The sequence below is a fragment of the Melanerpes formicivorus genome, unplaced genomic scaffold (genome assembly GCF_026170545.1).
Source record: "Melanerpes formicivorus ecotype bairdi unplaced genomic scaffold, bMelFor1.0.p_v2 SCAF_5, whole genome shotgun sequence".
Classification (NCBI taxonomy): Eukaryota; Metazoa; Chordata; class Aves; order Piciformes; family Picidae; genus Melanerpes; species Melanerpes formicivorus.
In genome coordinates, this window is record NW_027142357.1 from 24,563,941 (window position 1) to 24,576,007 (window position 12,067).

The following is a 12,067-nucleotide window of genomic DNA, read 5'->3' on the forward strand; positions in this document are numbered from 1 at the left end:
TGAAGTTTAGATGTCATGTTGCCATTGAATCCTCTGCTGTGCAGGAGACATTTCCTTCCCATAAAACACATCTAAACAAGAGCTACTGAAATCCTAAGATGATTCCTTCCATCTTGCCTATCTGGTTTCACCTACATTATTAAAACCCCCAGGCCAATAACCACTTATCAAACAAAACAGTAGAGTATTCATCCTGCTAAACCCATAACCTCTGGTACAGTTAAAGATGTTTATTGAAATCTGTGTGCTATTTCAGAATATGCACTTTGCACAGGGGGTACAACTTTACCAGAACTTTTCTGAAGGACATTACCTTCATTCCAAACTGTTCCTTTCCTGATGGCCAGTGTGAGGTTCCCTGCATCAGGCAATCTAGATGACTCCCAGGAACCATTATGGGGTGGCAGTTGGGGTTCATGCTTCCCCAAGTCTCCATCATTCTAAATTACTCATCCTTGACTGTTTCCCAAATTCTGCTGTTTCTGTACCCTAAAAACACTCTTCAAGCCTTTTTTTTTTTTTACCATAAGCAGGTAAAGCCGAGTTTCAGACTCATTGAACATCAAATATTGGCTTAGGGCAAATAAATTCTGCCTGTGAGATTCAGACCAGGCAGCACATTTCACCCATGACCTTGTGCCCAAAAGTTCAGACAGGACTCACCATGACCTTACTGAACATCTCTACATCATTCAGGTTCTGATCAGTCACACAACCAGACTGGTTCAAGTAGCGGTAAGCCTCTGGCTCGGAGAGGGAGAGGCTCTCTGCAATAGAGGACAAAGAGGAAAGGAGAAGAAAAACAACCATTTATTTAGCAATCAGCCTTTTCATTCTGTAATCTTGGACCCCCAAAAGTGTACATGTTTTCCACAGGGAGAGAGTTCATCTGAACAGATTCCATATTCCTCAAAAGCCATGCATAGACAGTGAATGCATTGGAGAAGGGAAAGAGTAGGGTGTGTGGCAACAAAGCTTGCAGATGGTACACAGAATGTTTTATAACAGTCAAATCCCAAGCTGCAGAGTTGTGAAGAATATTGCACTACTGAATTGATTCAGAAAAAAACAAACAAACAACAAATGCCCAGAAGATTAAATTCAATCTCACTAAGTGTACAGAAAAATAATCCTAACTGTACACATACAGTAATGACTGCTAAATTGGGAGTCACCACTTGAGAGAAAGTTCAGAAAGTCATAGTAAGATTTCTGAAGATATCATCTCAGTGCTGAGCAGCAGTCAAAAACTTCCTTCAGTTTCAGAAGGAACATAGAACTAAACATAAAATCAGAATTAGATGCTGCACTGCAAAAAGGATACTTCCAGAGCCGGCAGCTGCTGCTTTCTCTCCATGCCCTCTGCCAAACCCACTTTTCCTGTCCCTACATACAAATCTGCCTGGTCTTTCTAATTCTTATCACTACTTTTATGTATACTGAAGGTTTGTGTAAAAGTACGTCTGTCAGTCCAACCTCTGAATTCCTTGAACAGCTTCCATCAGCATCTAAATCAAGGATCTTTACCCTTCCTTTCCCTGTAGCCAGCTTCATTACCTCATCACTTTGCAGAGAATTTTCCTTCCAGCCTAGAATGCCTGAAGTATCTTCTCTCATACAGCATTTCTGTCATCCTCACCCTCCCTCTTTCTCTCAACTCCTGTTTCTGTTTCTCATGAAATCACCATATGGCATTCAGGAAAAAACTTAAATATAAAGTATCTGAAATATCCATGCTCTCTCCACCTGCTTCATATACTGGACTGGAAAGACAACTGAGTCATATCCCAGAAAATGAAATTACCTTTCTGTTCCCCACTCACACCAGCTAGCAAAGCATAAAAGATGTGGTAATTCCTCTCTCCAGGGTTCTGGTGTACCACTCTGTTCTGAAACAAAGAATACAGGAATAGCCAGTAGAAAAGAGATCACACTTGCAGCTGCAAGGGCAAAGACAGGACTAGGATACAGGCAATTCTCCAGGGCCAAAGCACAAGAGAGGCCTCTTCCAGTTTAGTGATCATCTTGTATAAATAAGCTCTGCATCAAGATCTTGACTTGTGTGGCTGTGCAAGTGAGCACATACAGACTTCTCTGAACTCAGAGAATGTGTGCATGGACAAACTGAACCTTGTCAATTCTAACCCTGCTCCTCAGTCCAAAGTAAAACACATCAGAGCAGAGATGTTGTGGAGTTGTACCCTAATATTCATCTCTATGGAACTGAGTTTCCAGGTACATATTCTTTCTCCCTTTCCTCTTGGTAAACAGCTTTTCCTTGGAGTCTCTCTGTAATGCACAGAGTTTATCAAAGACAGGTGAACAGATGCTGAGAGATAAAGAAAAAACATTGTTCCTACACCATCCTCTTCCTCAGCTGGGACAGCTGCAGTAGTAACACCTAAAGAGCTAATAATATTTATGTGCTGCAATGGAGGCAGCATCATCCAGGAGATCTGGCACTGCCCCATACTATGGGGAGGCTCACCCAGCAGTCAGTAGAGGTGATACCTACCTTCTCCAGTAAATCTGAACAGCATGTTAAGGAGAAAACATTCCAATGACATATGCACAGGTCTCTTGACAACTGACAAAGAATCTTCTAGACACATTAAGATGAACCTTGTAACAACCAACAAATCATTAAGGAATTGTTGCTTTGGAAAGTGGGCTAAGAGCAGCCCCAAATATCATCTTGGATCTTCTTCCTTACTCCTTATCCAAGGAAGTATTATGTCCTACAGAGATATTGAAAAGGGAGGGTCAGATAGAGCACAATGGTGAGGAAACCTAACAAAGCCTGAGCCACATTAGGGACACTTTGAAATCTGAAAGTCTGTATGACACACAGCAAGTCTTGCATCAGTTCTCATTACTTCAGCAGGAGACTGCAATCTTTAACCTACTGACAGCACAAAGAACAAAGACTAAACAATCCAAGACTGTTATTTACAACAATAGTAAATTCATCTGGCTGCTACTCCAGTGGAAACTGATGTGGTTTGCAGTCAGCAGCAGCTTTGAGTAACACCACCAAGAAATACAGCCAGGGCTGCTTTAGCTGCCTCATATAGGCATAGATACATCAAAGCCTTTGGGAGAAGAGTACATGGGCATACAAAGAAGGAAGGTGTCATGGCACAAGATCATTTGATAATTTCCCTGTCCTTTATGCCACTAAAACAGCATCCCTAGGGAAGTGGTCACAGCACCAAGCTTGTCAGAGTCCAAGGAATGTCTGGATGACAGTCTAAGTCATGTGGTTTAGTTTTAGGTAGTCCTGTGCAGAGCAGGGGTTTGGACTTGACAATCCTTACAGGTCCCTTCCAAGTTGAGATATTCTATGATTCTATGGTTAGAGTTCCAAGGCCCTCTGGAGATGGGCAGCTCAAAACAGGGAGTTATAACTGGATCTCTAAATTCCTGTTCTCCTCAGCATTGTACAGAATATATTGATTCTTAGCTTGGTCTCACTTTTATAAATTGTTAATTCATTGGCAAAGCTAAAAGAAGGGAACAATCTTCTGAGAAAGACAGGATGTAATCAAAATGAAGGATCTTCCTAGTCAGCAAATTCTAGAGATTTAAGTAACAAGCAACGTAACTGCCAAAGTGAAAAGTCAAACACCTCCCTGCCTCTTGTAGTACCTAGACAAAAGGCTTTCCAGGGTTAGGTGCTACAGAGCCACAAAACAAATATTTCTTCCCACTTTAAGCTGCAAATTTGGCCACAGTTATAAACTGCCTTTGAGCAACTGTGATGAGGAATTTCCTCAGCCCATCTGTTTCTGGTCCACTGAAGAAAAGGATACAATCAGTTACTCGGCCTCCCTGGATGTGTCCATGTTGAGAGAAGTGCAGCTGGATGAACTTGCCAAAGCGGCTGGAGTTGTTGTTATAAACTGTCTTGGCATTTCCAAAGGCCTCCAGGATGGGGCTGCAGAAACAAGGCAAAGAAGATACGATTGTTGATGAGATACCACTAAAACTAAGCATGGGCCCAGCCTTTTGCCATTTGCACAGCACGCACTGCCATGTGAGATTAATTTGTTACAGCACCAGACTGGACAAGCAAGAAGAGCTCAAGGGCAAGGAAGGATGGCAAGAGCAATTTAACACACTGCTAGATAAATTTTAAACCATTGGGATTGGAGTTAATTAAATCAGTCCCTGGTCAGCATGGGCAGCTGGTGTTCATGCTGTCAAGGGCATACCCCACCAACGTGGCTTCAGGAAATTAAAGGTGGCAAAACCCAGTCAGGTTGTGTGTTTAAGACAGCAGCATCCCATTAAATTTTTTTTCAGGTATTTCAGAAGCATCAGACATACAGGGCAAACACTCTGTAGCTTTAAACCACAGTTTTGTTTCTGCTTCTTCCTTTGAAAGAAGACACTATGAGCCATCTCTTGAAATTACAAACTTTCTCAAACAAACAAACAAACATAGTACTAAGCTGATTTGTTTGGCACTGACATTTGACACTGAAACATACAAGCCCTTGCTACTTAAAATCTTCCTTAGGCTGATACAGGCCATGTGGTTTCCAAGTAGGGGGACTACCCACACACTATAGACTTGAAAAATTCATTCTGAGAAAGCCACATCATCCACTTCAGGAAAAAAAAACCGTTGGGAAAAACCTCAGAGAGGTGATCAGCTGAAGAATTCTGTCTCCCGGCCACCCTCCTGTCTTCAGGAGGTTCATAGAACATGGAAAATAGTGAGTTAAAAATGCTCCACAGAACAGTACTAGGGAAAAGCCTAAACCATTCAAACTGACACATTGAATCCAGGATTAAAATATTCACTTTTGTAAGTTCAGACAATTCTAAAACAATCTGAGGGTGTGACAAGCAAGGAGCCATGGAGACGCTGCAAGAGCAGCCTGTGTGTGGTCATGTTTAATTTTAATAGGCATAGTTATTTAACAAAAAAATATTGCCATTATTGCCCCGAGAAATACAGGCTTTTTAAACATGTCTACTGATACACTGTGCGGCTCCACCGCAGACAGGGGCGGATGCAGGGCTGTTCACAAGTTAGTAATTATGACAATCACAACTACGGATACCACTGGACTTTGATGAAGGCTTCAGACCTTGCAAGTACTGTGTCCAGTACTGGGCCCCTCAATTGAAGAAGGACACTGAGACTCTTGAACATGTCCAGAGAAGGGCAACGAGGCTGGTGATAGGTCTCAAGCACAAGCCCTATGAGGAGAGGCTGAGGGAGCTGGTGTTGCTTAGCCTGGAGAAGAAGAGGCTCAGGGGAGACCTTATTGCTGTCTACAACTACCGGAAGGGTGGGTGTAGCCAGGAGGGGGTTGGTCTCTTCTCCCAGGCAGCCAGCACCAGAACAAGAGGACACAGTCTCAAGCTGTGCCAGGGGAGGTTTAGGCTTGAGGTGACGAGAAAGTTCTTCACTGAGAGAGTCATTTGCCATTGGAATGGGCTGCCCAGGGAGGTGGTGGAGTCACCATCCCTGGAGGTGTTCAAGAGGGGATCGGATGTGGCACTTGGTGCCATGGTCTAGTAGTCATGAGGTCTTGGGTGATAGGTTGGACTTGATGATCTTTGAGGTCTTTTCCAACCTTGTTGATTCTCTGATTCTATGATAAGTGTTAGCTAAGTGGGAGCTGCACTTGTGGGAATGGTCCAACAACCTTCAGCGAAATTCAGACAGCATTTTCCTACTTGAAAATATCTTCTCTTGAAAATATTACTTGAAAGAAACAAAACCATAGAAACTAAATTGCTCTGTTAAAACATGTTACAATCATAGAAATCCCAGCCACAGAAATGTGTGCACAGATCAAGAGGTAAATTCCTTGCCTTGGAGAATTTGAACTCCAAGACCCATGCCTCTGAAACACACCAACACCATGAATCAACACAAATAATGGGCTCAACAAGAAAAAGGGAGGACAGGGTCAGTGCAGTTACCAACCAGACAATCTTTATGGCTGTAAATCCATATTAATGTTAAATAAGATAAGGAAGGCACAAGGAAGTATCTTTATAGTTTGGTTTGGCAATAGACTCATGCACTTGAGTGCAGAAGGCTTTCAGGGACAGGGGAGGAAATAGGCGCAGGGGTGTCTGAGGCTGGCAGCAGCTGCAGGGCAGAGAGGTGGCTGAGCTGATAGTGGCAGGAATGAAGGCAGGTGCACTAGCAGGCATATCACAACACACCATTTGATGGAGCAGTGAACTGTGCAAAGTGGAGTGACGCTGGCTGCATGGCAGGACATGGGCAGAGTGTGTTGCAGGACTCAAAACAATGGGAATCAGTTTCAGCAGGGCAGCAGAAAGCAAAGCATGGATTTTGGAAACACTGCAACATACACAGCTCCAGGATTGAGAAGCATAGCTGATGACAAAAACCAAGATTCAAGGACTAGAGGGATGAATTACAGGAAAGGTGGCTATGCTGCCAGTCGTGGCACCCAACATGAAAATGGAGATTTTGAGTGGAGCAAGCAAGAAAAAAAAGCTAAAAGGGAAGTTAGCAGAAGGAAAACAGACCAATTGTCAAGGGAGTCTTCAGAGCTCAATTTCTGAGAAATACACCAAGTATGAATGTTACAACACACCAGTAATAGAAAGCTGAGGATGCTTTGCTTATAATGCTGTCTGACAGCATTGTTCCTGGGTACATGCTAGGGTGCAAGGATGAAAATCAGCCACAAGCTAACCAGAGGAGAGCCAATGGCAGAGCAAGTGAAGCTGAACTGCAAACATATGAGGTAGACTTGCTGGGAGTGGCAGCAGCTTCTGGCTCTGGGCCAGGTCTTCAGCTTCTCTTCTTCAAGGAAAAGGTAACAAATCAAATTCTCTTGCACTCACATTGCAATAGGTCAGAAAGCACTAGAGACACACATGAAATAGGTTTTAAGTTCTTACTCCATCTCACAGCTGTGGGATCTGGCAGACTCAGGAATCACCTATCTACCATCGCAAGCTTCCTGGATCCCAGTCAAGTGACCACTTAACTGCTAAATGGGCTTGAGCCTTCTAAGCCGCTTGCCTTAAAGTGGATTTTGCAGATCTTCAGTCGTGACTGTATCACACTTAAGAGCTTGTTCCAATTTGCAGATGCCTCTGGTAAAACCTGCACACCTGCAGAGGATAAATCATCCAACACTGCTCCCTTCAGCACCAGGTCCAAAGGCAACAACCCTTCTGCTCAATGCTCCTCTGCATATAAGGATCCTAAAATCTGCAGTGCTCTTGTCTCTGCCATGTATGGCACTGCATGTCTGGTTTTAGTTTCACCACAACTCTTCACTTAGTTTCACTAGCAACTCTTTTTGCATCCCTGTCTTCCAGGATAGGTTTCTTCTCTCTACTCTCTGGGCCCTGAAATATACCACGTGCATGAGAGTCAATTTCACACAGATGGTTCAAAGGTTTCTAGCTAATGACACAACTAGATCCTTTTGCAGACATTTGATTTACTCCTCTGCAGGCTTCTCCAACTACCACAGGCTCACAAACTGGAGTCAACCTGCAGCCTTGCCCCTGACAGGACCAAACTACAAGACCCCAGCAAGTGCTTCAGTCAGAGGTGAGACAGTCTTGTGTTGGGAAATGTTTCATTTGATTTAATGTATTAAACAGAATTCAGGTGTTACAAAAAAGGAGGACACGAACAATAAAGCAGACAATTTGCTCTCTTCCCAAGGCATACCTGAAAGTCTAACATGTATTATCCTCCTTTATTTATCCTCAGTTTCTATTTTTACCTCAGGTTACAACCAGTCCCTTGCAACTCCCCTGCAACTCCCCCGACAAGGCAGTGCGGGGAGCTGGGGGTACACACACAACTGTGTATTTCCTGTTGCTCTTTACTTCCTCATTTTCTCTGCTGCTCTTAGCCTCTTACTGGTCTTCCTCAGCTGCACTTTGCTTCTTCAGGTTTTCCTGATATTTTTTTCACTGTTGTCCATCTTCTAGAACAGTCCCTAAGGGATTTCCCTCAGGGGTGTCCTTGCCCCGGCATGGGCCATGGTCCCTCAGGGGTGTCAAGACCTCCTGACCTCCTTTGGCATGAAAGATGCTCCACAGAGTGTGTCTCTATCCCCTCACGGCTGCCAGTTTCTTTCCCAATACATCTGATCTGGGATGTCATGCAGTTCCCTGCCTGCCTTATACCTTAGCAAAATTTTGGTGGGTGGTGGCTATTCCCCGGTGCCAGCTCCTGCCAAAGTCAGTTTCGATCAGCCTGGGGCCTCTTCTCATACAAACCCTGCTGCAGCCCCCAGTGAACCTCCTCACCTGTACCACTCACAGCTCCCATGAATATTTCTCTGTGAAATCATCTGTCTGAACATCAAGAGAGCTGCAAGGTGGCCCACAGGACCTCTGAGGGCAAGACATACTGAAGGCCTGAAACCAACAGAGGCTGGGCGAGAGCAGGATGTAAAGGAAGAGACCAAAAGTCAGAGTATGATGGAAGCTCACTACAAGCACAGCCACAACTGAGAGCTATGGAATACAAGGACAGCCTGGGACAGCCAGGAAGGGATGTCACCCACATCCTCTCCAGCCACTGCCAAAAGTGATCTGCAGATGAGCTCGAGTGCAAGCCAGGCAGGCATAGGACATGAGTTACCAAAGAAGGAGAAATCCCAGCCTTGACTAGAGCATTGATTCTCTGGGTGCACCCTGTACTGCTATTGGAAAGATGCCTAGTTCATCAATGAGTAGCTGGAAGAGCAGCCAGCATGAAGTGTCCTAGTGAGACCATGACCTCCACATTTTCCTGACATGGCACAGTTCAGCTGCCTCATCCTCACTGCCCAGACTTGGCTGCATCCACAGCCCAGCTGCCTAGAAGGCAGTGCCTCTGCACACCAGTGCCTGTGAGGGTGGTCATACCTGCTCTCCAAGATGGCTTCTTCCACATGAGTGCTCTTCTCAGACACAGGTGCCCCAAGGGAGGTCTGGCTCATGGCTGACAGAAATTTCAGCAGCAACTTGGTGCTCTCAGTCTTTCCAGCTCCACTTTCTCCACTGTTAAGGGAAAACATACCTTTGATTCATGAAGCCAGGACAAAAAGAGTTAATGACCATCCCACCCACAGCAGAGACGTGATCTCCAGGAATAAACATGGCATCTGCACTGTGGCAAGCAGGAATCAGGCAAAGGATAGGGAGGCTGGTGGGGGTATTTAAGCAGATGTCATTGCCAACAAAGCAGCAGGAGCAAGGCAGGTAATGCAGTCAGGGAATAGCTGGCTCTCCCATTTCTGACCTTATCAGAACACATTGGCTGTCATGACGCTTCCACAAGCAGCAGTAGCACTCATTGGCCGTAGCGAAGATATGGGGAGGCAGCTCACCCAGGCGGTGCTGTCTGTACAGCTCTATGGCATCCACGCTGTACAGACCAGGGATGGGTTTGTAGGGATTTACTGATGCCAAGATGGAACCAATGTTTGTCTATGGGGAGAAAACGAAACAGAGCCAGGAAATAAAACTCCTGGGGAAAAAACAAACACACATGCAACAAACATGACAAACTTGGGCTCTGAAATAACTCATGGTGATGGGAGAAAGCTTCAGTAAGGAAGTCTGCCTGGAATTTGTCAAACCCCAGGGCAAAGGCTACATGACTGGGTATAGGATTTTGAATTTTGCTGCGTTACAATAGCATGTTCTTAGCCCATTGCCTTTGCTAAACAAGCTTACACAATTTACAATCAAAGCCATCATCATACCCAGTGCTACCCTGCACTATGCTTGAAGATGAAAAGCAAAGCCAGGGCTGAAGGAGTGTCAAGAGGTACCTTCAATGCCCCTATTCACATCTGAAGAGGAGGGGGCCTGGCAGAGTTCAAGCACCTCCTGAACAAAGAGGTGGGACACAGAGACGTGCACAGATGTGTGCAGAGAGCCACTGCAGCGTACCAATTTTCTTCTGCTGAAAAATGCTGTTTGAAGCAGCTGAAATCATTTGGTAAGCCAAATCAAAATTGACAGCTGAGGATGAAGCTCAGGATTTCCCCTCAAAATATTTCTGTGTTTTCTAAACATTCTGAAAATATTTATTTGGGAAAAAATCTCACAGTTCAATGAAAGAGACAGTACAGTTTCAAATGAAATACCTAAAGCCTAATACTGAATTTCAAACATACTATTTTGTGAAGTCAGAGGAAATTAAATTTGATTTTTGGGGCATGACTTTTTCGGTTCAGCCAACCAGCTCAAATCCAGTTATTCCCAGAGCTGCTTCTAACAATAGCTTTGAAGTATGGCCAACACCTATCTTAAATCCTGTTGCTGGTATGGTGGCTTCCTTCACAGGGGTATCTTGGGCTGTTCTACTCCAGGAATACCCATTCTCAGCAGGGGTGACAGAAGAAGTTCTAGACTCCTGCAGTAGGTGCCAAGCTTGGTAGCCAGGGACAGCACCTAGTGTGACTGCCAAACTATGAATTATGAGTCACCATGTACATATACAAGGATTTGCATGCATCCATTGGAGAAGCTGAAAATGAAACATTTGGTGACAAGAAAGGCACATGCTTGCTCCCTGCCAAATGAAATCTGGAGCCATACTGCAATACTAAGCTCTGAAGCCAGACTAATAAGATGATGTAGTCACCAAAATATTTAATATTTAATTTATTAAAGCAGCAGCCAGAGATCATCACGGGGAAAATAAACATATCATCACCTAGGCCTAACTGCATTATCAGTATGAAGAAGAGAGCACAGAACAAGTTCCGAGGACCTGCTGACATGGACCTCTGTGGACAGAAATACAATTAATTGATGACAAAAACTCTAAGCAAGCAGATGATCTTTGGCAAGATAGGTGGAAAGAAATAGGAAAGCATTGAGAGAGAAAAATGGATTGAGAAAAAGCACCATACAAGCAGGTGAGTAACAAGCCCTATGAGGAAAGACTGAGGGAGCTGGGGTTGCTCAGCCTGGAGAAGAGGAGACTCAGGGGTGACCTTATCACTCTCTACAACTACCTGAAGGGAGGTTGTAGGCAGGCGGATGATGGTCTCTTCTCCCAGGCACCCAGTACCAGAACAAGAGGACACAGTCTCAGGCTGTGCCAGGGGAGGTTCAGGTTGGATATTAGGAAGAAGTTCTACACAGAGAGAGTGATTGCTCATTGGAATGGGCTGCCCAAGGAGGTGGTGGAGTCGCCGTCATTGGAGGTGTTCAGGAGGAGACTTGATGGGGTGCTTGGTGCCATGGGTTAGCTGTTTGGGTGGGTTGGATTGGTTGATGGGTTGGACGCGATGATCTTGAAGGTCTCTTCCAACCTGGTTTGGTTTATTCTAAATAAAGGTTTATTCTAAATAAAGATTTTGTCCAGAGACTACAAGACAGAGATGTCCATCCTAACACTTCTCCCAGATCTTCAAAGCACTTTCTCCTCTCAGATGTTTCATCTTGCATTTTCTCATTCTCCCAAGCAGCTGACTTCTCACCACAGCGATGTATAGAACTTCTTAAACTATAGCTATCCCTTTCAAAGGAGTTTCTAGGAAATTTTTTCATCTCCCTGTTGCCGCCTCCTCACTACCTGCAGTCCCTTATAGACAATTTCTACCCACAATTTTTAACAGCAGGAGCATTTGTGCATTAACCATGTACATACCAGCCACTGTATGAGCAAGGAGTAATTGTCCCCAGAGAACTTTGCAGAGCAGGACAAGCCACATATGGCATGTCTACTTCTCAAGACAATAGATCCTACCTGCATAGTTTGACATAGCAGAGCTAGGGACAGCACAAAATGTGCAGCCCCTGACTCGTTTATCACTCACGTTATCCTGTTTCTGATTGTACTAAGAGATACAAAAATAGTAGGAATGAAGGGGGAAGATGCACCCCTAAAAGCTGCAGGCTGTTTCTGTGCTCATATAACATCCTTTAAAAGTTTGGTATAGATTGAATAGTATTTCCTTGGAAAACAAAAGGAGCTGTTGAGACTGTCAGTAATGCTGTAACACATTAATATGGCTACCACACCAGTGTAGATATACTGCTACCTACACTCCCTGACCAAAACCAATCCCCTTTAGGAGCTCATGGTAGGATG

The 12,067-nt window shown here is 44.5% G+C and overlaps 1 protein-coding gene across 2 annotated transcripts in view; it reads right to left on the bottom strand.

The window, feature by feature from the left end:
• LOC137441367 (unconventional myosin-X-like) overlaps nt 1–12,067 on the bottom strand; it is a 94,296-nt gene that overhangs the window by 61,763 nt on the left and 20,466 nt on the right. For both annotated transcript variants that reach the window (XM_068138784.1, XM_068138783.1), the window contains exons 4-9: nt 9,257–9,444; nt 8,881–9,015; nt 3,813–3,937; nt 2,516–2,529; nt 1,805–1,889; nt 664–767 (exon numbers count right to left, since the gene is read on the bottom strand). In XM_068138784.1, the coding sequence (XP_067994885.1) occupies nt 664–767; nt 1,805–1,889; nt 2,516–2,529; nt 3,813–3,937; nt 8,881–9,015; nt 9,257–9,444 (651 nt within the window). The remainder of the gene's footprint in view (nt 1–663; nt 768–1,804; nt 1,890–2,515; nt 2,530–3,812; nt 3,938–8,880; nt 9,016–9,256; nt 9,445–12,067) is intronic.